General features: G+C 43.6%; 1 protein-coding gene across 1 annotated transcript; it reads left to right on the top strand.

The window, feature by feature from the left end:
* Nucleotides 1-24,249, top strand: LOC306697838 (myocyte-specific enhancer factor 2A-like; the record flags this gene model as incomplete). Its single annotated transcript, XM_079161909.1, has 9 exons — nucleotides 1-54; nucleotides 5,051-5,254; nucleotides 15,843-15,977; nucleotides 16,361-16,583; nucleotides 17,078-17,131; nucleotides 18,800-18,963; nucleotides 22,016-22,136; nucleotides 22,289-22,391; nucleotides 23,186-24,249. 9 exons carry the CDS (start codon nucleotides 1-3, stop codon nucleotides 23,505-23,507), a joined length of 1,380 nt encoding a protein of 459 aa, XP_079018035.1. The 3' UTR covers nucleotides 23,508-24,249.
* Between the last annotated feature and the right edge of the window lie 2,635 nt (nucleotides 24,250-26,884).

Raw genomic sequence — 26,884 nt, 5'->3', positions numbered from 1 at the left:
ATGGGGAGAAAGAAGATCCAGATCACCCGGATCGTCGATGAGAGGAACCGACAGGTCAGTGTTTTCTTCTTGCTGTCCCGTCGCCTTATTTTACATCTTAGTTGTATACTTATCAACATAACTGGTGCAGTATTGTTGCCTTGCCAAACCCTTTGGATTGTTAACGGTGCTGTCAGAGGTCAGCTCTCACTCTATAACCCATTTAAGGAGTACATCCCCTATGGAACAGTTATGCCTTGTTTGTTTTCGGCACAAAACACCTTCGGGTGAAAGACGTCCTGTGCACATTTACTTCTGACGATGAGGGATATCACTGTGTTTGAAGGTGCTCATTACGGAATTCAGAGCGAATCTTTTGCCTCTGAACAGCTCTCAACATGAGAGGCGGCTGAGCTGGCGGCTAGCAGCTAACAGCAGCTAACTGCCAATAACCGTATCAGTGCTGAAGGAGCTAACAGTGTTAACCTGGAGGGGAACAGAAGGGTGGGTGCTATGCTTCTGGATGATATCAGCGGCAACTCCCGTATGAGCGCAGTGCAGAGCGGCAGCTGTGAGCTAGCCAGTGGGACACAACAGAGACTCACACGCACTTGAATGCTTTGTTAACAAAGCGCAAAGTAGCTCGGATTACAACACAGAGAGAGAGAGAGTGAGGGACTTCATTCTCTTCTCTGTTATATCTTTACATTGCAAATAGTTGTTTGCTCTGATATTAATGCTCTGAATCTTTAGTGAAGCACCTTTTTAAAGATTTTATTTTGAAGGCGACTGTTGCTGTTTTTTTTTCTCAATTTACGTATGTTCGTAAATGTGTTCGAGCAGCAGCTTCACTGCAATGTGTTGGTGAACTGAGCTTATGGGAGATGTGAGTCAGCTGTACCCTCAAACATGTCAGCCAATGTTAAAAAAGAAAGATTGATACATGTGTAGAGTCTTGAACAAAACATGGACTTCTAAGCATCTATTTACTGAAGTCAAAGGTAAAGTTGTGTGCTTAGTCTGTCTGATCTCAGTGTTTAAGGATTACAATTTGAATCGCCATTACGAGACGAAACACAGAGAAATAGAAAAACTTGACAGATGCAGAGCGGGCACGGACCTCTGAGGCTTTGCTAAGCTGCAAAAGCAACATGCTCAGAAGATGTTGGTTCTCTTTGGATCTTCCTACATATGTGAACAAACATTCTCCGTGATGAAGTTTAACAAATCCAGATACAGATCTTCTCTCACTGACGATCAGCTGTCAGCTGTCCTTCACATCTCACCTCACACATTCAACCTGACTTCAGTGCACTCGTTCAAGCACAGCACAGACTCGATTTCTCACACTGAACTGAAAAACAGAAAATGAGGTCATTGGACTACAAACAACAGTAAAAAAGTACTCATTTTACAGAAACATGATCCCTGTCAGTATTTTACTATTATATATGGATATTACATGTGTGTATTTTTGGGATAATTATTCCTGCTGCAGATGTTTAAGGTGGAGCTCATTTTAACTCCTTTATTCTCTGTTGTTCAGTTTGGGTAGTTAGGAAATGTTTGAACTAAAGCTGCAAGACACATGTAGAGTAAAAAGTACCTTATTTCCCTCTGAGATGTAGTGAAGTGGAAGTACAAAGTTAAATCAAATGGAAATACTCAAGTACAGTACCTTGAAGTACTGTACTTGAGTAAATATACTTAGTTACATTCCACCACTGATCAACTGGGCAACTGTAGCTAAGTGGATAGCAGGGCCGTCCTTCAATTAGAAGATCGGCGGTTTGATCCACGGCTCCGCTAGTTGCATGTCGATGTGTCCTTGAGCAAGACACTTAACCCCAAAGTTGCCTTCGTAGCTGTGCCTACGGTGTAGAAATGTGATAGAATTTGAATTGTAAGTCGCTTTGGATAAAAGCGTCTGCTAAATGACTGTAATGTAATGTAATGATCATAACAGTTACTCTTACCACTCGCAGCTTATCAAAACTATTACTATAGCAGGATTGAGTTCAGTCTATTGGTCCGGCCCTTCACAACAGTCCCTGTTTCTCATGTGGCCCCTTGGGAAAAGTAATTGCCCACCCCTGCTCTGAGCCATTTTACTTTTGAGAGTGCAGCGGTCACAGCTGGTGGCAAGGACAGTAATTTGGGGTTAGCTGGGTCTGGACGGCACCCTCTCATTAGCAGGGTGGGTCAGCGTTTGGGACACACAGTGGCCTTCTCTCCTCACCGTCTCCTTGCTCAGCCACACTGCTGCCCACTGGAATCCCTCTCTGTCTGTCTCCTCTATATATATATATCAACCCCAACAGCACAACAAATACCAGCCTGTCTGGAAGTAAGGCTCACACTCTGGAAATAGGGATGTGGCTGCAAAATAAATATCTGGGATGATGTTTGTATTTGATGTTTGGTTGTCTTGGCACGAGCCCTTTTAGATAGACACTGCTTTAGCTGTCGGGTGTGCATCGCTGGAGCCTGCTGTATATTTAGCTCCTTGCACTCTATTTTGGGAAGTTGGCTTGTGTTCTTGTTTTATCTTTCAAGTGCATCAAGTGTGTTCAGCTGGTTTTCCTCTTTTTCTACTATCACACTATTACACACCATGCAGAATATATAACGACGGTAGAAAGATGCACCAGCGATATACCAGCTATCAGCAGTCATACATACAGTATATTCTAAAAGAGGAACAAGGTGGTTCATTGTTATCTCTTTTCATAGAAATCTATTTGCAAGTCATGCTCAAGAAATAGTGAACATCATTTAAACCGTTATTTAACAGGTAACTGCAAAAAACTAATGAAACACAACTCTTTAAGGTAACTTCCCTTTAAATTATAGTGAGAGCTGTGGCGTCCATTCTAATCTAGTTACTGTAATGAGATACAGCATTTATTCAATGACTGCTACTGTTCCAAATGCTTCTGGCATTAGAGCAAATGTTCAGCTTGGTTGAACATGAACTTTGTTGGCAATCGGATACCGTCTTTGCTCCAAAACTAGAACATGTGATGTAGCACGAGCTCCAAGGACACTTTTTTGAAAACAAATTAAACTGCACTGGAGACAAAATGTGACGTTATGTCACCCCCATTGGGAAAATGGTAAAGACGTTTCAGAAAATATACTTTTATGACCAGTATAGAAGACCAAATCACTTGTCAACAGCACATGTCGTTTTCTATGTGGCTTCCTGTGCTATAAAATATAAAAAGCCACAGTGCTATCATGCGTATAATGGTACTCTCCACTGTTCCCAAGGTAAAAGCCTCCAAGTTGGGCTGGAAGTGGAGAGCGCTGTAATGAATTAATTAAACCTTTATTGTCCCTCTGGGAATTTGCGTTGCACAACGAGCATTAAAGAATATCAAAAGGTCATCAACAATCATACATGACAGCTCGCATTATAGCACGAGGTTCCACACATTTTACCCAACAGTTTCCTTTTTGTGTAGGTCAGTTTCTTTACTTCCAGTGAGGCCCAGTTCGGACAAAGCATCATTTGGCAGTTTACAGTTTTCAGGGGGCAAATGTAGTCCCTATTAGTATCAAGACTCTCCACTTCATCAGCAACTTCTGATATAGTGCCTTTGAGCAAATACCTGAATGACTAACCGCTCTGCAGCCAACCATGGAAGATCAAGCAATACTCCTGATCACCTACTGCATTACTGGAAGTCTTGGAGGTGTGAGAAGGTGTGAAGGCAGCTTCTAGATACGTGATGACGTGAGTCAGCATTCCAGAGGCCATGATGGAAGAAACGCAGACAAAGATACATACAGATGACTTCGCTGCACACAGAAAAAAGAGATCCGTGCACCTGTGCGCTGCAAACATTTAGTTTTGATCTTTTGGTGGAGGTGCATTTTATAGTTTCGTGGAACATGGAGGTTTCAAGAGTGCTTGTTATCATTTGACATGTCACAATGCAATATAACACTGTATGCTGGTCATGTTGGAAGGTTTACTGACAATATGTAGACTTTCAACAAAAAACAAATATGATTATGCTCAATGCTGATAGCAATTTAAGGGAGGGAAAAACATTACTCAGTTGCTTTCTCCACCCAGTGGCCCCACCAACTAAACTAGTGGCATTCGAGTTGAAGCCTATTTCCAGGTTGTTGCGCCCCCCCCTCCTTCCACATCCTCCCTCCTCTTTGTCCCACTCCTGTGTGACGCAGAAACATTTTGAATCACTTTTCTAATCTCTCTATACGACAAGGTTCTGTCAGCAACTGACTGTGTATCACCGTGTCATATGATTTTGTGTCAGTAACTCGTGCTTACTCTGTGTTCATTGGCTCATTATCAATCGTTCTGGGTAAGAGCAGCAGCAGCAGCAGCCCAATGCCTGAAATAGGGCTGGGTGTTAAAACAAATTATATATTCAATTACAACATTGGCTTGCAACGATTGTGAAAACGAGACAATCGGGACTCAGTGATTATTGGGCCACATTCTGTTTCGCAAGGATGCTCTCGATTTGTCTCGTAGTTTTCAGAAGGTTGTGGAAGTGCATTAACGTTATTACTATCTTATTTGTTTTGATACATGTTTTGGTATTTATACATATACATACATATTCAAAAGTCAATGAGTAATCGTGTTAAATAATTGTGATATTGACTAAGATAATCGTGATTATCCCTACACTTGTCCATTTAGCATTATTATTGTATATCATTAAACTTTTGGTCTTAATTGTACAAATAATGGCGTCGTCTTGTGTCAAGGACGGCTCAGAATTTGCATTAGATCAAAGAAAAAGAAGAGAAGAAATGGGAAGAATATGTAGATGAGCAACGGATTCTGGCTTCAAAAGGCTTTTAAAAAGCAATCAGTAATTAAACTTTTGCTCATCCATTTTCTTCTCTCTGCATGTGAACTGCTTGTCTTTGTTTGTCCAAAATATGCCACTGAACAAGGACTGAGTTGGATGACACTACAAAGATCCCAAGTTATTTAATCGAAACTCCTCCAAATGTTCCCCTTGTCCTTTTATGTCAGCAGGTGATTGAAGAAAACAACATTGATCCTTGGTTTCTGTCTTGCTAGGTGACTTTCACGAAGAGGAAGTTTGGTCTGATGAAGAAGGCCTATGAGTTGAGCGTTCTGTGTGACTGTGAAATCGCCCTCATCATCTTCAACAGCTCCAACAAGCTGTTCCAGTATGCCAGCACCGACATGGACAAAGTCCTGCTGAAATACACCGAGTACAACGAACCCCACGAGAGCAGAACCAACTCTGACATTGTAGAGGTGAGTGGTAGTGTGATTTAATAAAGTGGTCTTCTCCATCACATGTTATAATGTTAGTTGTTGTCATGGCAAAGCTTTGACCTCACAAAATGTGGTACCCAGTCTGTGTCCGGAGAGAAAATGTGAACTTTCTTTTTCCTCTTTACTTTTGGTGGGCGGTCCATTGAAAGTTACTCTGCTGTTGCACTTAGTGTAACTAGTGTTGCGAGTGCCAGCTAAATGCAAATATGTGTCGCAGTCAACAGTTTTTCTTTCTTTAACTCTTGCAAAATGTTAGAAAATATATTACATCTAATAGTTGTTCTCATGTGATAGTTCAGAAGAGCGCATTCATGCCTTGGGAATTGATAGGAGACCCTTAACATTTTATTTTTCAGTTTTATCCATTGACAGTTGGTAGAAAGATGTATTTCTAGAAAGTGTAACGGCAGAGGACTCCGCTGTTGTCGTTAAGCTGCTGCTACCTTCAGTGCTGTCTTACTTCTTTTAAAATTTAGGGAAGTAGAATATACATTTCGAAAGACATATAATGTATTTTATTTTCATTTGAGGAAACGCATAAATGCTGAACTTTATATCCAAGTCAAAGTGCATGTATCTACATACCTGTATGTGTAATCCTACAATGGATTACACATACTGCAAATATGGGTTTCTTAGTTTATTGAATGACTAAATTTGGCAAGATGGTCAACTTCACTAAAATGTTACAAAAGATTTGGTACAGACATGGTAGGTAGCGAGAGAGAAAACGGTGAATGTGTAGCAGCTACTTGATGGTGTGTCCATTTAAATGACTAAATAGTCGTGAGATTTTCACATCATGAATTTGCAAGACATACGTAGATAAAACTCTACTATTCAAAATAACCCTGATGTATAGCAGCCCACGGACTTCAGCCACCTCGCCCGGACCAGGGAAACCGGGGCACCCTCCCGGAGCCAGACCCAGGAGGGGAGCTCGTCGGCGAGCGTCTGGTGGCCGGGCCTTCGCCCATGGGGCCCGGTCGGGCTCAGCCCGAAGAAACAACATGGAGCAGCCACCCTGTGGACCCACCACCCGCAGGGACAAGCATCGGGGTCGGGTGCAATGCAGACCGGGCGGCAGGTCAGGCCGGAGGCCTGGGCGAGCCGATCGCCGGCAGCATAGACTAGCTCTAGGGACGTGGAACGTCACCTCGATAGCGGGGAAAGAGCCAGAGCTGGTGCAGGAGGTGGAGCGATACCAGCTAGATATAGTTGGACTCACCTCCACACACAGCACTGGCTCTGGAACCAAGCTCCTGGAGAGGGGTTGGACTTTGTCCTTTTCCGGAGTTGCCCAAGGTGAGAGGCGCCGGGCGGGAGTGGGGATACTCACAAGCCCCCGGCTGAGCGCCGCTGTGTTGGAGTTCTCCCCGGAGAACGAGAGGGTCGCCTCCATGCGCCTACGGGTTGCGGGGAGCAAGGCTCTGACTGTGGTTTGTGCTTATGCACCAAACAACAGTTCAGAGTATCCGGCCTTCTTGGAGTCGGTGGGAGGGGTCCTGGAAAGGGCGCCGCCTGCCGACTCCATAGTTCTCCTGGGGGACTTCAACGCTCACGTGGGCAATGACGGAGAAACCTGGCGGGGGGTGATTGGGAGGAACGGCTTGCCCGATCTGAACCCGAGTGGTGTCTCGTTATTGGACTTCTGTGCTAGCCATGGTTTGGCCATGACGAACACCATGTTCGAACATAAGGTGGCTCATAAGTGTACCTGGTACCAGAACACCTTAGGCCGGAGATCAATGATCGACTTTGTAATCGTATCATCTGATCTGCGGCAGTATGTCTTGGACACTCGGGTGAAGAGAGGAGCAGAGCTGTCAACTGATCACCACCTGGTGGTGAGTTGGATCAGATGGCAGGGGAACCGGTTGGAAAGACCCGGCAAGCCCAAACGTATAGTGAGGGTGAACTGGGAACGTCTGGCGGAGGACCCTGTCCGGGAGGTCTTTAACTCCCACCTCCGGAAGAACTTCTCACACATCCCGAGGGAGGCTGGGAACATGGAATCCGAATGGACCATGTTCAAAGCCTCTATTGTGGACGCGGCCGCTAGGAGCTGTGGCCGGAAGGTCATCGGTGCCTGTCGTGGCGGCAACCCGAGAACCCGATGGTGGACACCGGAGGTGAGGGAAGCCGTCAAGCTGAAGAAGGAGGCCTTCAGGGCCTGTTTGGCCCAGGGGTCTCCTGAAGCAGCTGAGAGGTACCGGCAGGCCAGAAGGACTGCAGCTGCGGTGGTCGCGGGTGCTAAAACTCGGGCATGGGAGGAGTTCGGGGAGGCCATGGAGAAGGACTTTCGGTTGGCCTCAAGGAGGTTCTGGCAAACCATCCGACGGCTCAGGAAGGGAAAGCAGGGCCTACCCCAGGCTGTTCTCAGCAGGGGGGGGGAACTGTTGACCCGGACGGGGGACATCGTCGGGCGGTGGAAAGAACACTTTGAGGAACTCCTAAACCCGACCAACATGTCCTCTGCAGAGGAGGCAGCGCCTGAAGACCTGGGGGGCTCACCCATATCCCTGGCAGAGGTCGCTAAGGTAGTCAAAAAGCTCCTTGGTGGCAAGGCGCCGGGGGTGGATGAGATCCGCCCTGAGATGCTGAAGGCGCTGGACACTGTTGGGCTGTCTTGGCTGACACGCCTCTTCAGTGTCGCATGGGGGTCGGGATCAGTGCCCATGGACTGGCAGACCGGGGTGGTGGTTCCCATTTTCAAAAAGGGGGACCGGAGAGTGTGCTCGAATTATCGGGGTATCACACTACTCAGCCTCCCGGGGAAAGCTTATGCCAGGGTGCTGGAAAGGAGGCTCCGACCGTTTGTCGAACCTCGGATTCAAGAGGAGCAGTGCGGATTCCGTCCCGGCCGTGGAACAGTGGACCAGCTCTTTACCCTCGCAAGACTACTGGAGGGGTTCTGGGAGTTTGCCCAACCAGTCTACATGTGTTTTTTGGACTTGGAGAAGGCTTTCGACCGGGTCCCTCGGGGGTTCTTGTGGGGGGTGCTGCGGGAGTATGGGGTGCCGGACCCGTTACAACGGGCTATCCGGTCTCTGTACGACTGCAGTAGGAGCTGTGTCCGCATTCTCGGCAATAAGTCAGACACGTTCCCGGTGGGTGTTGGCCTCCGCCAGGGCTGCCCTTTGTCACCGGTCCTGTTCGTGACTTTCATGGACAGGATTTCTAGGCGCAGCCGGGCGGTGGAGAACGTCAGGTTCGGGGGTCTCGGGATCACCTCTCTGCTATATGCAGACGATGTGGTCCTGTTGGCCTCCTCGGATCGTGACCTCCAGCATTCATTGGGGCGGTTTGCAGCTGAGTGTGAAGCGGCGGGGATGAGAGTTAGCACCTCCAAATCCGAGGCCATGGTGCTCTGCCGGAAACCGGTGGATTGCTCCCTCCAGGTGGGGACGGAGTGCCTACCTCAAGTGAAGGAGTTTAAGTATCTCGGGGTCTTGTTCACGAGTGAGGGTAAGATGGAGCGGGAGATCAACAGGCGGATCGGTGCGGCTGCAGCAGTAAAGCAGGCGCTGCACCGGACCGTCTTGGTGAAGAGAGAGCTGAGCCGGAAGGCAAAGCTCTCAATTTACTGGTCGGTCTACGTTCCTACCCTCACCTATGGTCACGAACTCTGGGTCGTGACCGAAAGGACAAGGTCGCGGGTACAAGCGGCCGAAATGAGTTTCCTCCGTAGGGTGGCCGGGCTCAGCCTTAGAGATAGGGTAAGGAGCTCGGACATCAGGAGGGAACTTGGAGTCGAGCCGCTACTCCTTCGCATCGAAAGGAGTCAGCTGAGGTGGTTCGGGCATCTGATTAGGATGCCTCCTGGACGCCTCCCATTGGAGGTTTTCCGGGCACGTCCAACTGGGAGGAGACCCCGGGGAAGACCCAGAACACGCTGGAGGGATTATATCTCCCAGCTGGCCTGGGAACGCCTCGGGATCCCCCAGTATGAGCTGGAAAATGTTGCGGGCGAGAGGGAAGTCTGGGTCAGCCTGCTTGGCCTGCTGCCACCGCGACCCGACCCCGGATAAGCGGAGGAAAATGGATGGATGGATGGAACCCTACTATTGGGTTGGTCGTCTAACTTTGGATTATGTAAATCTTCTGTGGGACTGTTTATTGTAGCATTAACACACGCCAGTCGTAGCTGGCCTACTGGCGACGTCGATGCTTTAAGTCAGGGGTCCCCAAACTTTTTCCTGTGAGGGCCACATCACTGAACATATCGTTTGACCTAGGGCCCGATTATGGGGGGGGGGGGGGTCGCATCGTGCGCGCGGATCGGGGCGGAACACCGCCGTGCGCGATACAGAGAGCAGGGGAATTGAAAATGCGCGACCATGTAGTGACAGACATGACATGCCGGCGTGTAAATAAATTAAGCACAAGTACTCGTCCTTCAAGCTCCCGTCTCTCGGCTCTTCTACTTCTTCTACTCTTCTACTTCTACAGGGTGCGCGCATGACAGCTCTCATCTCGTTCGCCCCCTGGTGGTTGGCTGATTCAGGAAGCGTTTGATTTGATATGTAGCAGAGCACGTATTTTAAACGTTAATATCGCAGACGATCATGCTCATTTAATCGTGGCAGCCAAAATCGTCATCGCGATTAAAATTCGATTAATTGTGCAGACTGAAAAAAAATCATAATGCGTCTCTGGTATTGTTCAGGGGGCCGGACCAAATGTGTAGGCGGGCCGCATCCGGCCCGCGGGCCGTAGTTTGGCGACCACTGCTTTAAGTGATAAGATGCAGCCGTTCCTTTGGCTGCATCGTGGTCCCTGAGCGGCGCTGCCCTGTCTCTCACAGCACGTACTCATTGCAGCTGCCATTAATAATGACCGGCCATCGTGACTCACGTTCTTGCTGTTTACGTAAGCTTGTAATGCGTGTTTGCATTGCTGAGAGCCTGAACTTACTGCTCTCACACACACACACACACACACACACACACACACACAAACACAAACTGTCAAATTTAAAGGAAGCTAAGCTTCCCAAAGTGTTTATTTTCAAAATGCCTCTTCCCTCCTTCCTGAAAAAGAGAGGAGCTTCAGTGTTCAACTTTATTTCGGGAGAGCATGTTTTCCAGCTTCTTTCTGCATTCCCTCAGTGTCCTCTAGCAAAATCACAGAGTCAAACTTAACCTTCCCAAGTAAATCTAACATTGTTTCTCATGGGAATAAGACGATTATAGTACTGCAAAAAAAATAATAAAATAAACTGAAGCCAGAACAGATTCAGGGATGAACCGGACCGTGCATGTGAAACAGTAAAGCCTGTTAAACTGTTAAATGGTGAATTCATCCTCTTAGATGTAGTGATAGTAATGGGAGAGGTTGGTAACATGCACCATTAATATCACCCATAATGATTCTAAATGGCACAATCATGTCTGTCCTCCTGCTGTAATAGACCACAGGCAGACACCTGTGTCGGCTCTGTAAACCATTACCCGGGCTGCATTTGCCTGCTTTGAACGCCTTATTTGTTTTTTTTGTTTCTCCCACACATATAACACACAGACACACAAGCTGGTTAAAACAATGCCTGGAAAGTGAGAGCTTGATCTTTTACATATCGGTCAGTCCATTTGCAACATTCAAGTCTAAGATTTGACTGTGTGTAAAGTGATACCCCACTGGCTGCAGCAGACTTCCTATGTCCTGGTGGACCGGCAGAAAGCTTCTTTGGATTCATTGTCGTTGTTTGATGGAACGTGATGTTTGCTGATGATTATTTCTGTGGCATGAACACACAAACAGCCCGCAAGTACTTTCGTTGCACACAGGCAGTTTACACATCCATGCATACGCTGTATCTCTTAACTTTGTTTTGGCAGTTTCTTTTAAAAGTCAAATTGAAATTAGAATTTTCCTCAATCACATGGTAACAATGGATGGACCTTTCCCATGACACCGGCTGACTGACATCTGAGAGTCGATGATGCTTGCAGATGACGAGCTGCCTTGGCTGTTAACACAGCTGTCACAGTTTGTTACTGCCCAGAGAAACGCCACACTGTGTAGCTTGAAAATGTTAATACAAGTCCCTTTCTCCCTTTTTAACAAGCCCACATAGAGTCAGGTATCCACCATTAGTGTTCTGAAGGAATAGCTTGATATTTGGGTAAATACCCTTATTACGCAGGGTTTACAAGAGTGACTTTATTCCATATTCTGGTTTCTCTATTCATATTTCAGTTCCACAGTCTATACAACACCTTTGATAATACATTGTTTTAAATTTGAGGTAGCTTTAGATGCACATTTATGAGATTATAGCAGAAATGTACCACAATTGACATTACAGATCCACCTCCATACTGAGGAGACAATAGTGGAATGTCAACCTTAAATGAAGGCGGATGTCAGGAAGACTTCGATGATGGTCTGCCAGCTAAAAGAACTACAGAGTCAGTCAACTGGTCAGCCAACCTCACTGACGGATTACTTTTGTCATAATAATGAGACAGGTTTGTGTTGCAGCAGAGTTGAGTTTCAGCAACAACAGAGCAGCCGTCCAAGGTATGCAGTGCAGTCATTTCAGCCTGCAGAGCCCAGAGATAAATGAGAACCATAACAGAAAGTGAAAACTATGAACCCTGAAACCTGACTCTGTGGCATACAGCAGAGCGGTCGATTTGGCTTTAGTACAGGTCAAATGTGATAGGATCCTTCATTTGAAAAAATCAATCTGCAAAAACCTGCTTGGACATGAAGTTTGAAAGCATGTGAGCTTATCTGCCACAGATGTGTCGAATGGCATCTCAAACACAGCGGACTGTGCCTTCCCTATTCTTAGCCCATAGGGCAATCTCCCAACTGGAAAAGGCTCTCTCCAGGGAAAACGGGGGAGGGGGAGGGGGGGGGCTTATTTTATCTTTGATGCAGCCCCAACAGTAACAGGACATCCCCCCCTCACATGTTAAGATGCTCAACGTCTCAGCGTGTGTCTCGTGGTGGCAATGAGCCACATGCCTGTGGAGATCCACTAAAGCCCACTTTGACATTTGAGATGATAAGGAGACACGCACTCTCAGATCCTCGAGCAGACACTTTGAGATAGGCGGCAGTGCCCAGACATGACATAGTGGTTCAAACCAGCATCTGTGGAGCCACATATAGCCCGGTGGCTCTTGGTCCGAATAGACCCTTCTCTCCTGGGACTACTTTGTGGCCCTCCGTGCTCTCTTACTGTCCCGCTGTCCGTTCTCTAAAGAGGACAACTGCTTTAATAGGAGCTGTTTGTCCTCCCCCCATATTCAAAGACACACTTTTAAGCTGCCTGAGAATGGTGTGAAACATTTAAAGACACTGGAGTGATCACATGACTGGTAACAGCTGTCCTCTTCCCTCCCATTTGATTGAAAGGTCAAGCAGAGTTCACACCTGAATCAGAGGATGATCGTAGAGTAATAATCTCCTGATGCTAAGCAAACAAAAACTTTCCGTCTGTCATAAATTGGCTAATTTCTTCTCAGGATTGACGAGTCATTATGCGTTGAATATCACAGCTGGAATGCTGTATTTTGCTCTGGAGCTGTGTCAACTTGTTTATGGTATCCTTGAAGGGTTTTTACAAGTTATGATTGCAATCAGCCAGCCAGATTGTGATCGATCCCGCATCTTTTCCTGTTGTAAAAGTGACCGTTGGAGCATAATCCTGAGTTTATTTTCACATGACAGACATACATTTTAGCCCTTGTAAGGAGGGATGTATATTTGATCGCACTGCAGTGCACATTCCAGTCTCAGCAGACTTTTGTGTGATATCTCAATACAGGTAATCCTATTTCCTATTCACTATTCAAATTATAGTCTCTTTTTGATGGCTATGTGTGTCAGAATGTTTGTCATTTGTAATTTACAGAATTTCTTTTATCACTGATCACCTTTGCTACCTGTCATTTTGAGTAATTACAAATAATACTGTCACCACTGTAACTCACAAAATGTACCATCCTATAATTATATAACAACGGTCTAACTGCAGCTTTAGGGAAAGCTTGTCCTGAGTTGAACAAGTCAAACAAACACCGTGTGTGTCCTAATTTAAACTGGCCAGTTTAATGCTTATGGGGGGTGTGGAAATATCCGGCCGTTGAATTGAGCGTGTGACTTCTCCAAAGTGATCACCAGTTGTTTAAATGTAGTTTCAGGCCTGTGGTGAAAATAGACTCGCAAGTGTGTGTTTTAAAGCTCCTATAACTACCAGTGGCTGGGAATGCAGAGGACATGTGGTGGACAGGCAGTCAGCTGGTGTGTCGGTCCGTCCTTTTCACGCTATGATGTGTAATGTAATGAGGAGCAGAGACGAGATGGTGGATACCAGAGAAGTGATGTCATCTCAGGCTCGCGTGATGCCGCTATGATTTGATATTTTTTTTACAATGACTCCTGTACTGAAGTCCAGGTGCTTTAAATTAACATCCATCAATTCATCCGTCCATGTTCTAAACCAATTATCTAAACCTGATCTTTCTAAACCACCTGAACATTGCCAAGTCCTTGATTGGCTTCATTTTTATTTACAATGGGAATAACATATAGTTCTTGTAATGTGATACATTACACATTTTTTTATAGCTTTTTGAATGTGCATTCCTTTCTTTGGACTTAACTGCTGTAATATTTTTATATCAACAATGGGTCACAGTGTAACGTGAAAGATGTTGCTTGTTAAAGAACCCACATAGAATTATCAGCCAACTTTGCAGTTCCCATCAGGTCTTAACCTTGCCATCACACCTTCATGTCCAACCCCTACCAGTGCCTTTACCGTGGCATTGTACAAATGATGTCAATAAAGAGCCAAATAATGAAACCAATGTAACGCCAGCCTGTGATGAAAATAGAAATGTATTATCTGCTGCCTTGCCATAGCAACCGCCTCGGTTCGCCCAAAGAACTATTTTAAATGGGAATGTTTCTATACCTTTTATATTGCCATACTTAATGACCATTTTGGGGCTTAACTTAAAAATGTATATGCTAATTATGACAATTTCACACAAATGTTTAATAGGATAAAATGAAGTGATGTAAACTGCAATGGCGGATGGCGGAGGCGTACAACGAGGCGTGGCGGTAATTCTAGAGTTTACCAGGACTGCAGCGTTTGGATATTTTGTCCCGGCTATACTGCTGACAGTAATTCAATCCTCTACAGATTTGTTTGTGCTAATGAATCTCATTTGACGGCTTTATCTCTGTGGTGCTCAGGGATACATTAACGCCCAACGCTTTGCCTTTTATTTCCCTGTCTATCCACCGTACACAACTATAAACGCCCAAACAAACCCAAAGTTGTTTCAGGTTCACTATAAAAATAATATCTGCTTACTCCAGTCCATTGTGTTTTATAGGCTGCTGTGAATATAGATGAGTAAGTCTGTGATGTGGAGCAGCATCTCTCTGGAGGACAACTACTGTTATTGTGTGCAACACTCGAGAGAAGACGAATATATGCTCCGTATGGGCGGATGATATTTGGCTAAAGCACGGATGCAGCTGCTCAGCTACTGTACACGTAAAACATGAATGCTTTTTTTTTTTAAAGTAGACGTGTAGGCCACTTTTTATACTGAGTCTCAAAACATAGATATAAGATTGGAAACATTTTTGTAAAAAGATCTATGAATAATGTGTAATGAACCAAACGCCATGCTTTATTTTAGAATGTTGTTACAAAGTGATAACGCATTAGAGACATTGTACCACAGGGTGAACATGTGTTTTCCTCGTCCTTTACTGTATTGAGAATCACAGTAAAGAAGTCTGCAGGATTTCATCAACAGACTTGCAGAAATGTAAATACAGTATGTGCCCTCAGTGTTTGGGAAGTATCTTTATACTGTGGTTATTATTATTATTATTATTATTATTATGATTTCTAGTCTTGATAGCTTTTGGTTTTCCTTCCTGCTGTTTCACCGCATATGAGATAGGGAGCAAGTCGGAAGGACGGTGTGTAGGTTGGTAGATAAGGGAGATATCCTTGTATGCTTGAATACTTGATTATTATTAGTTTATCCTATAAAATCCTCTATTAAATTGTAGATGGATTTACTACGTTGATTTTGATATAAATAGCAGCAGAGAGCTATGACAAGAAAACTGAAAGAAAACATTTCGATTGCAGAAATGCCCCCTCTTGCATAGACCCCATCACTAACTGCAGAAACTACATTTTAATTTCCAATGCAATGAGGGAAAGTAATAGGAAAATATGATGGGGCTTTGTGAGGAAAAACACTGAACCCTTGTGTTTCAAAGCTGTCGGTTTTCTGCACATTCTAATTCTTAATGGAGGACTTTTCCATCATGAGGAGTTTATAAAGATTTGAAATAGATGTGTAAATCATTTTTAACTAACTGGTTTATGGTGATGTATGAAGTGCTCTCTGCTCTCGGTAGTGAGCTCACCACTCTCTCTGGGGAAAATGTGTATTTATAATGAATGTCAACTACAGGCCACTGTAAGCTGTACCAAAGAGCCATTGATGTTGGTGAAATCTCTACTTGTTTACCAATGCTTTTAATTACTATGTGTTTATTTCACCCGCAGGCCCTGAACAAGAAGGAGCACAGAGGCTGTGACAGCCCTGATGCTGACGCCTCCTACGTCCTCACCCCGCACACCGAGGAGAAATACAAGAAGATCAATGAAGAGTTTGACAACATGATGAAGAGTCATAAAATTGTGAGTTGCACTGTAGTTTATTGTGTACACACAGAATGCCACTGAGCACCTCTGCTGACGCACATCAGAGCCTTGCTTATTAATACCCGACGTCTGTTAAGAGACTGTAACACTTTGGCTTCTTCCCCACTGGATCTAAAAGCCTATTGGTTTTGACTGGGATCCTTCCTCCCTTTCTTTTAGTCTCTATAGCACAAAATGTTACATTTATGTTTAGTAGTTGATTATATGCTTGAGCTTTTGGTGAGGTACCTGGTCAAACAAATACATACATAGAACACAAGAAGGCAAATTAAAGGACAAAAAGAGACAAAAGAAGAATTGTGTCTCGTTTATTCATCAAGCTCATGGTGACATGTCTCTATCTGTCACTCCCTCTCCAGTCCACGGGCCCTCCACAGGAGAACTTCATGCACGGCAGCATGTCGTACAGCCCCGGTGCAGGAGGAGGAGGAGGAGGAGGAGGAGGAGGAGGAGGAGCGACCTCCCAAGCTCTAGCTGCAGCCACAGCAGCTCTGGCGGACAGTGGGATCCTCTCCTCGCCTCACACACACCTCCACAGAAACATGAACCCTCCACAAAGACCGCCCAGCACCGGGAACACAGGTGTGTTTGTGTGTGTGTGTGTGTGTGTGTGTGTGTGTGTGTGTGTGTGTGTGTGTGTGTTTGTGTTCCGGGAGAAGGCAGGTAACTGATCACACTGAATCATTGGAAACACAACAATTTGTGTATGTAAATATAGAGGTTGGCGTTTTGTCTGGAGGGGATTTAAGATGATGGGAGGACTGTGACCAACAATGACAGCAGGCATTTGGGACTGTAGTAGTTCCCGCAGGAATAATGATTAGCAAATGCAATTTTAAAATCGCCAACCTCCAAATCAAACATTGTCCTTAAGGGGCTTATATGTGAATATCTTTCCCTCTAATGAGTGACTGCATAGTTGGTCACATTTAATTTTTTGTGCAAAGATATAAGAGACGGATGTGATTATTGGGAAAAACCTGCAAACACAAACTCTGACGACCAGCAGAAGAAAAAAGAAGACAAATAACAATCGGTGTATGTGTGTGTTTCTGCGTGTGTGTGTTTCTCCTCAGGTGGCCTGCAGAGCAGTTCTGATATGAGTCTGCAAAACGGGTCCGGACCAGTTGGTATGTATTTCTCAGGAGTCATACAAACCCACTCTGACACAACTGTACCCTTGAGCCACACCATCACCATAAATACTTAAATATGTAATTCAACTCATTGTGAACCAAGAAGGTATTAAACATGACAGTTATTCAGAGAATTTAAAAAAATATATGTTATGCATGAATGCATTACATTTTCATGCATGGCTTTGTAATTTATTTCTGGGAAATCCTTAATTACCAGTGCAGGTTAGATGCAGATCTGAACGCTGAGAGATCTTCTATAGTGGCAAAGAAATCTTTCTACCGCATGATGATTCTAGGAGCACAGCAACTGACATGGTCACCCTGACCTTTAACCTTCTCACTAGTGTTTGCTGTCATCTAGGATCTCTTCTTCTCTCCTCACACGCTCTGCACTCAGCATCTTCCCTGATGGGGGTTTACCTGCTATGACCTCCCTCTCTCAGTCTCTATCTCTTTCTCTATCTCTGTGTGGCTAGTTGTGTTCAGTGTGCAATGGATCATGCCAGTTACTGTTGGCAAAAACACTTTTAATAACCATGAACAATCTAGCATGCCTGACACGTTTCATATTCATATTATTTTATTTTATAGTGTACCCTTTGATTGTATTAGTGCTGTAAACTTTAAAGACGCTCAGTTCATCTGCGATCATCTAGCAGAAGGAAATCATGACGGAACATTTATAAGCCTGTTCGTCAAACCAAAACAAAATATTTTTAGTTTTATTTATAGAAAAACTATATGCAGTTGGAGTGGTTGAACTGACCTTTGAGGAAATGTAATTAGAAGTAGAATGACAATAAACAATCACTGCAGTTTTCTTGTCTTCTCCAAACAGTGCAACCCACTTGTACAGTCGTCCATAAGCTACTCCGGGTCCAGGCTGATCACACGTTCTTTTATCCATCACAAACTCACTATATTATTACACTAAGCAGACCCTTGTAAACGTTGTAAACTTCAATCAACAAAAACAATGCGCACTCAACCCCACCCAGTGTATATGTATCCTCCCAAGAAGGAAAGAGTCCCACTTTGCTCATCATATGCAATCGGCAGCTCAGATGACAGATAAATGTCTCATCATCAACCAAACACGTGAGCAAGAAATTCTACCAAAGGCCATTCTGTGACAATGGTTTCAGCTTAAATCCTAGTGGAGGCCTCTGTGTTATTTTACGAGTCTGGAGGCTCCTCGTGTCATTTGTTACTGGTTTATCTCAGCTGTATTTGTCTTTTCTGTTGGAAATTCAACAAACTGTCCTCCTTGCAAACCACCCTGCCTGTCATCTTGGTGCTCTCCCTCCCAGGACAGCATGTCTCATAAAAACATTGCCATTATGTAATGTCAAGAGCCAGAAAAACAATCAATTATTCATTATTATCTCCTGTATAATATATAGCCGTACTTTCTTCATCCTCCACTCAGAGCCTGGTAGTGGACAGGTTGATATAATAGATCCAACACACGGGACTGTAACCTCCCTCTTGTTTTTAACGCACATTCCAAATCTTCAACTTAAAAAATATAAAAATAGACCATATAGAAAAGCTCATATCGTCCATCAATCAGTCAGTCTTTGAATTCTTATGGGAAGGGAGGGATTTCCTTACCATCACTTCTCAAATGTCCTTGTAATTCTATGTTTCTTTGTTCAGTGAACGGTTTTGTGGGCTCGCCTGGTGGAGGCAGCTTGGGGAAGATCATACCACCCAAATGTTCTTCTCCTCTTCCACTTCTTGGGAACAACCTGGTCCCTACCAGCCACAAGACAGACCTCCGAGTGGTCATCCCTCAGTCCAAAGGAATGATGCAAACACTGGTAAGTGTGTGTGTGTGTGTGTGTGTGTGTGTGTGTGTGTGTGTGTGTGTGTGTGTGTGTGTGTGTGTGTGTGTTGTGTATTTAGGACCTCAACACAAGTCTTAATGGCAGGCAGTGATAGTTAATACACTTTGACGAAACACTCTTTTTGAGGCATGTTAATACAACAATACTTAAAGCTGCATCATTTGATGTGTGGCCACTAGGGGGCAGCAAATCACAGAAACAAGTTGACACAAACTAAGCTACCACCTTATAAAAATGTTGCACTTCTCAGCTGCATATGCGCAACTCTGTTGGCTGCATTGTTTACATCAGCTTACATCTTCCTCTCCTCTTTTATTGGTGTGTTACTACCCTTTACAGCACTTTACCACCACTAACTGAGAAAATGTGGTGCGTCTTGTGTAATATCTGTTATATTATGGAGGTACCATGATCTCTGTAGCCTGTGCTAGCATTTGCAGAAAGACCACAAGAATCAGTTTGTTCATTGTGTGTTTTTTTTCCCTTTACACAAAATGCGTCGCCACTGATTGTTCACAGAGACGGACCACTCCCCATGATCTTTATGCCAGATTGAATTTATCTCTATCCTAAAGAACCGTTTAAAGTAAAATGATGCATTTTGGCGAAAGATACAAAAATCCTGTCATTTACGGTAAAATTAGTTTTGGAAGGCAACAGGGTGGACACACTAAAAGACTGATGATATTTCAAGTAGGCTGCCAACTCATCCATTCAAAGGGAGTGCAGACTCTGTAGAGGCTCAATTCAGGTGAAGAAACAGCACCGCAAGAACTCAAATGCAAAAAAATAACATGCTGGTTCTTCTTTCAAATTGTGGCACTAATAAACCCCTAGAAAAGTGGTACAGTGCAAGAGGTTTCTCTGATTAGATGCATGAAATCTAACCGAGTTCATGGTTTGGTGACTCCCTGCTCTGGAGGGTAGAAGGAGTCTTCAGAGAGTCTTGAGTCTTCCTTCCTTCAGATTGTGCATTCAGCAGCTGAGCTGGGCTATTGAAGTTATTGATTTGCCCTTAACTCCCTTACTGTTGCCCTTCCCTCCCACACTATGCTCAAACATGATGTAACGATTAGCAAACAGTGGAAAAAAAAGAATTGACTTTTTTTTATTCTCTTTAATATGGTGACTAAACGGCTCCATTACTCTGCTCTGGCTGTTTCTCCTGTTGATATAGAAAAGATGTTAACATGATATCAACGTTTTTTTGTGTGTATGAGGAGAGGATTCTTTCACTTTTTGAGAATTGACAGACTTAAACATTTACAAATTGAAAGCACTTCATGTGTAACCGTAACAGCCTTTTCATTAAGATTCATTTAGGGATAGTTATTAGTATTAATAAAATATGCTCTGACTTAATTTCAGGTAAAGAAGTTATAAATGAATACACACCCTCTCATGCCATCTGTTAACACTGTCTCTACAGAAATAAGTCAATGTTATTACATATTTATTAATCATCATAATTCCTCATCCTCTCTCTTTCTGAGGTGAGTACTGTTCATCACTGGATGACAAATACTGAATAGCTATTCTGTTTGCAGGAGCACTTAGCAGCTAACATGGTATTTTTCACTTGTGTAAGAGTGTGAAATACCAGCTTTTAAGGGTTGACACGTGGCATGCAGTTGAAACAAAACCATAAACAACAGCATGCTAATATTTCCACAAGGTTCAAACCAACAGAAGAGGGCGGTAGCTGCTCAGATGATGACATGCGTTTGGTTCTGCTTTCCATTCACTGCTGTGAAAGATGTCGAGTTGTGGTCAGATAGCAACTCGTCTGTTTGATCATTTTGAAACTGCCTTTCACTTCCTCCACTATGATGTGTGTGCATGTAAGTGTGAACAGAATGCTCTGTGTGCTGCACAAACAGGCAAGAACAACTCTGTTATGTTGCAGTTTCTTTTTAATTTGTTCATTGTGTTTCTATAAAGCAGTAAATAACTGAGCGGGTCTGATTTCTTCTTAGGCCTCATGTGTTAACCATCATCATTACAGCGTTAGCTCGAACTTGGATTCTATGCTACGGTATTTGTCACTCATAGTGACAGGGATACCACCGATAACACATGGAAAAGGGAAGGAAACATAATGTAATGTTCCAGCCAGTCAGATCGGGTTCGCATTTGTTTAAGCTTGTTAGTTTTAGGCATGTATCAGTTGGTTAACCCACCGTTTGTGCGTGTAGGCGTGCGTACAGCAGTGAATGACCTCATTGGGGGTGATGTCATTGCTGACATTATCAGGCTGGAACGGCAACAGCCCAGAGAGTAACAACACAAAACTTCTAATGACTGTTAGAATGTGTCAAGTTAAAGAGCAGCTTTACCAGCATGAAGTATGCCAAACCAAATTGGGCTCTAGCTTAATTTGAGACTGTGACGGATTTAGAATGAATTGCCTGCTGGAATTTTGTTTGTGTGTGTGTGGGGAGGGGGGGGGGGGGGGGGGGGGGTATTAATTGTTAAAACACTCAATCAAGTAAATTAGCACTGAGGTTGCAGCAGTAGGCCTGATCACAAGTCCCTAATAAGACTGCGACCAGTCGAAATGCAAAACACTTAATCGTGCAAAATTGCTCAACATTGAAATAATTTCGAGGGTCAGATTGTATTTAAAGAAGGGTTTTACAAACAATGTCTGATTGACTTTTAGTAATGCAAAAACATTCAGCATCCATCAACTGCCTTGTGTCCTGTGTCGCGTTTTCATGAGCAACACACTGAACACAAGTTGGGGGCATTCTGGGAAATTAATTAAATAAATAAGTACTGAATAAGTTGATGTTGCCAGTTTTTTTTTTTTTTTTTAAGGTGAAGTAGTTCTCCCTAGCTTTAGAAAGACTGCCTTGGAAAATCAATGTATACTGCCATCATGTGGTTGAAATAGGGCATCACAGGCCATGTGCAGCTGCATGCCATCCACTGTTCAAAAAAACAGCAATCTAAGCACAGAGAGAAGACAGATGTTTAGACTTGAATGAATAAACTTACTGTATGTGTTTTTATGTATTTCCAGAGTAACCAGAGGCAGAGTCAGTGCAGTCAGTCTTTGTCCACCCCGGTGGTCTCCATCAACACCCCCAGTCTGCCTCACCAGAGTCTGGTCTACTGCGGCATCAGCTCTGCCTACAACAACGGTTTGTGCTGTGTTGCTGTCATTAGTGTAGCCCCCGGGGTCCCCAAGACATTGCAATGTTGTTGTTTTCCTTTATTTATTATTTACTAGAAAGGTTTGATCAGCTATTCTTAACCACTTTGTGTGCTATCGTGCTCTCATGTCGTCTCTTAGATTACTCCCTGAACAGTGCAGAGCTGTCGGGCTTCGGCTGCCCTGCAGGCCCCTCTTTGGGCTCCATGACGGCCTGGCAGCAGCAACAGCTGGGCTCACTAGGGTAAGTACCTGACACCGTTAGCCTTTATCTCTTAATGACGGATAACATGTTTACAGATTCACAGTTTGACACAGTGTATTTGCACTACGTTAAAATCGCCTGACATATATGAACAAAACAGATAAACATGAGACGACAAAGATTTAATGTGACGAAGAGAAAGGCTACTGAATTAAGTGATAAGTCTGACATTTTGTTAATGCAGGACAAGTGATTGGCTACCGATGGCAACTTCACACTGACAAGTTCAGTGGAGGAGTATGTATTTAGATCCTTGACTTAAATTTAATTAGCAATATGACACTGTAAAAAATCAATTACAAAGAAAAATGTAAAACCGAAAGGAGTTTTAGTTAAGTTGCATTATTAGATTAGATTAGAAGTATTTGGGCAAGGTGGAGCACATTTTAACCTATTGATGCACCGCAAGATGGGTTGTTTACAACTATTAAAATAGATAATATTTTATAAGCTCATATTTTTTATTTGTGAAATCAAAACTCCTCTTTAATAAACAAAGTGGAGTAAAAAGTTAAATATTTGCCTTTTGGTTGTTGTGAAACTGAAACATAAAGTAACATTGACAAGTACAAGTACCTCAAATTCGTACTTACCGGTAAGCACAGTATCTGAGTAAATATTCCACCACTGGACAAGTGTCAACATTAGCCAACCAGATAAGAAAAGCTCTCTTTCTCTGTCGACGGACTTGTTACTTTGACCAGTAGATGTCGCCATTACTCCACGGTCACAGCCTTAAAGCATCCTCTCCCTCTGTCCCTCCTTCTGTAAAGGTCTGGAGGCCCCAATCTCTCCATCAGCACCAACCACAACGTCAACATCAAAGCCGAGCCGATCTCCCCACCCCGTGACCACCTCAGCCAATCAGGGTACATGACCCAGGCTCATGCCCCTCCTCATCCCCACTCATCCACCAGAGCAGAGATGGGGAGGTCTCCTGCAGACAGCATCAGCTCCTCCTGCAGCTCCCACGAGGGTGGCAGCGACCGGGAGGAGCAGCATCGGCTGGACTTCCACGGGCTCCCTGTGAGTCGGTCAGAGGGCAGGGAGGGTCCGACGGTCAAACGAATGCGGATGGACAGCTGGGTGACATAGACCCTGCAGTCACATAGGGACACTGTTATGCAAAATTACATGTGGATTGATGTGTTCTGTTATTTCTATTAAGTTATCTTTTTTTTATCTGGTGTGGAGGTTTTTCAGAAGGGTTGAGCGAAATTAGTGTGAAAATTCTGGATCTGTCGGAATCATCTCATCATCTTTCACAAAATCGTACTTAAAACATGACATGCCGTCCTTTTTGAATATTCATCATTCAAGCATCACAGACTGTTATTGTGGGTCCAATTGCAGTATAATCTGTCATTTTATTATTACCATCCAGTGGGATGCAGTACTGCACACAGAAGAATGGTGAGATTAGTGTTGTCTGTCAGTCTCATGGCTTCAGGATTATGATGGTAAAGCAGTGAAGTGCTTCTGTCCCTCTGGGTGTCACTCAATTCATTTCTGATCTTCTCAGGGTTTGAAACATTGAACGAGTCTAACATCAAAGCAATACTCCCTCCCCATCATCCCTGCGTCTCCTCTTTATAAAAACACTTATTTATATCAGCCAAAGCAGTATGCTGTTTTTATGTTGTTTGTTTTTATATTGTGCACAGAATAAGACAATATTTCATTCAGATTTCAAACTGAAAGCCATGGACACTTGTTCGGTATGTGCTACCCAAATATGTCGTTATTGTTTTGTATATACTATCTTTAATATATATCACTTTTGGTGTAACTATATATTGTTGGTCTGTCTATTGTATCTGCCTGGGTGAAATATGACACCTCCAACAGATTTTACAAAAGTATATTTTTGTGGATGATTCAAACATTTACAAAGTATTGATTGTCCTTTCTTTCCTCATCAAGCGTCTCTTGACGTTTCACCTGTTTTGTGAAACCAACTAAAGTAGATTGCACTCTAGAAAAGACTTTTTAATGGGCAAAACTAAATCTAGCTCTTCAGAAATTGTTTTACAGAAGGGACGTATATTATCAAAGAGAAAGATGCAAATGGGAACTGATAAAAACTTTCAGATTTTGTCCAACAGCCTCAGCAGGGCCGAATCTGGCCCAACTGACAAAGTTAGGTGAGGACACATGAGCTCATACGGGACATGATGAAATCGCAATTGCAGAAGGAATCTCATGTCACATTAACAAAGGCAAAACACGCAAGTAGAAAAGTTGCACATCATGCGCGGTTGTACATGAGCCTTCTTCCTCTAGTGTGTGTATTTAAAGGTACGATGAAGGATTTAAACTTAAAGATGCAAACAAAACGACATTTGAACAGAAGTCCATACCTGATGAGTATTCACAGGGTTGTGATGTGGTTCTTCTTTTTTGACTTCAATGCATTGTTTTTATAATAAAGATAAAGACAATTACAATGTATGAGTGCTAAGGGATAGGTTGGAGAAATAAAATGTCCTGAGGTTCTTGGAGATGGGAATATACTGAACGGTTCGTGATTGACTCTGATAAAATGGAACGTGTGGGTAAGTACGAGGCAGCACATGCGGTGAGGAGTGCAAAAGCTGCAAGTAACCACAGTGGCTCCAATGAATGATAGCGTGGATAGAAACAAAAAGGGAAAGTAGTTTTGTAGCACTTGGGTTCATAAACAATTACAGTAAGGCAATGCCATTTCATAAGCAATGGAGTATTTTAATGATGCCAGCCTTTAAACAAAGGCGTCTGGTATCTGGATGTGCCAGAAGCAGCGGTGACCCTAAATAGAAAATGTTGTGACAAATGCAGGTGTGCAAATTCCGACATAGAGGAAGTCATGGTGGTTCATGGGAATGCAAGAATGAGACGAGAAAACAGAAAAGAAGTTCTCTGTTGAGTGTCAATTTGGCCGTTTAGACACAGGAAGGAGACATTAATAGCATCAGTATGTACAGGATTTGATTGTTAGACTACAATAGCCTGCTGCCAACAGGAACTATGTAGTTCACTGAGGATGTATAGGCTGCTCTGATATCATCTGTATAAATCACACCTGCTTTAAGCCACGTGTGTCAGGGGTGACTGTGGCTCAGTGGAAGAGCAGGGTCCTCCTTCAATCAGAGGGTTGGCAGTTCGACCCCTGGCTCCACTACTCCATGCCGATGTGTCCTTGGGCAAGACACTAAACCTCAAATTGCTCCCGTATGGGTATGCATGTTACAGTCCTGAGGGGCAGGTGGCACATTGCATGGTAGGATGAATGATGACATGTAGTGTTAAAACGTGGTCGGAAGATTAGAAAAGTACAGACCATTTACCCATCGAGAGTGAACATATAAAAGATGTGAGAGGTTGAGGATTCAGAACACGCGGCAGTTTGATGTGAGAGGTGTAATGTGTAACACCTCTATCTGGTGGCTCATTCACTGCCACGAATAAATGATGATCCAGGATAGTGTTGTATAGAGATTACAATAGAGATTACTTGTGAGTCTCGCAGAAAAAAAAAGTAATTAATTTTTTTCCACAAGCAGCACCGATGAAATAAATTGTCCGACAGAATATTATTTGATACGATCTCATGTCTGTTATACATTTGGCACAGTGGTCAGTGATTAAAGCACACACTTTAATGCTAACAGCAACGGGATTATACTAGTTCAGATAAAGAGAAAACCATGCAGGCCAAGGCCTCATTCACAGTACACTGAGGTGGAAAAGTGGAGGGTGGAGGGATTAAATGTGCCAAGGTTAATGGGAATGATGAGAGCAAAACAGCTGTTTGAGAAAGGGATTAGGTTTGTGTGAGCCACAAAAGAGTGCTCTAGAAATAAGTTTAGCAAATCTTTTTTTTGGGGGTGGGGTGGGTGTTATTTATGGTGGACATATCATTAGGACTAATGGACTCATGATTCAGCTTTACGGGGACACATCTCGAGGTCCAAGCAACCTCACAGAAGAGATTTGCATGATTGATGACATTTGACCATAAAACATTTAAGTCCTACATCCGTTTCGTCCAATGGATGTGTTTTTCAACCTACATTTAAGTGAAATTGTATGGGGCAAATGTATCTATCTGCATGATCGTTTAGTTACTTGAGGTGACGGGATCAAAATGACTCCCATGATGACAGACCACCAATGCAATGTCCACTTGATAACCCACCCACAAATGTATGGTTTTACTTTTAAAGTAAACTACAGTTGGTATAAAGTTAAATAGCACAAACTTGTACAAAACATGCAGTGCGTTAGGCCAATTGTATGATCATATACAATCATTTCCTCTGAAAAGCTAAGCTTTAGCCTACTCGAATTATTTCCATTTCCCACATCTTTCTTGGGTTTTATTTATATTATTTATATGTGGTGCACGTGCTTGTGGGCAGGGCTTTTATTTTGAAGGTCTTCATCTAACAGAGGGAGAGTCTGGCTCGCTGTGTTGACGCTCCCACGGAGAA

The sequence above is a fragment of the Pholis gunnellus genome (genome assembly GCF_910591455.1).
Source record: "Pholis gunnellus genome assembly, chromosome: 1".
NCBI lineage: Eukaryota > Metazoa > Chordata > Actinopteri > Perciformes > Pholidae > Pholis > Pholis gunnellus.
This window is presented reverse-complemented; position numbering and strand designations above follow the sequence as displayed.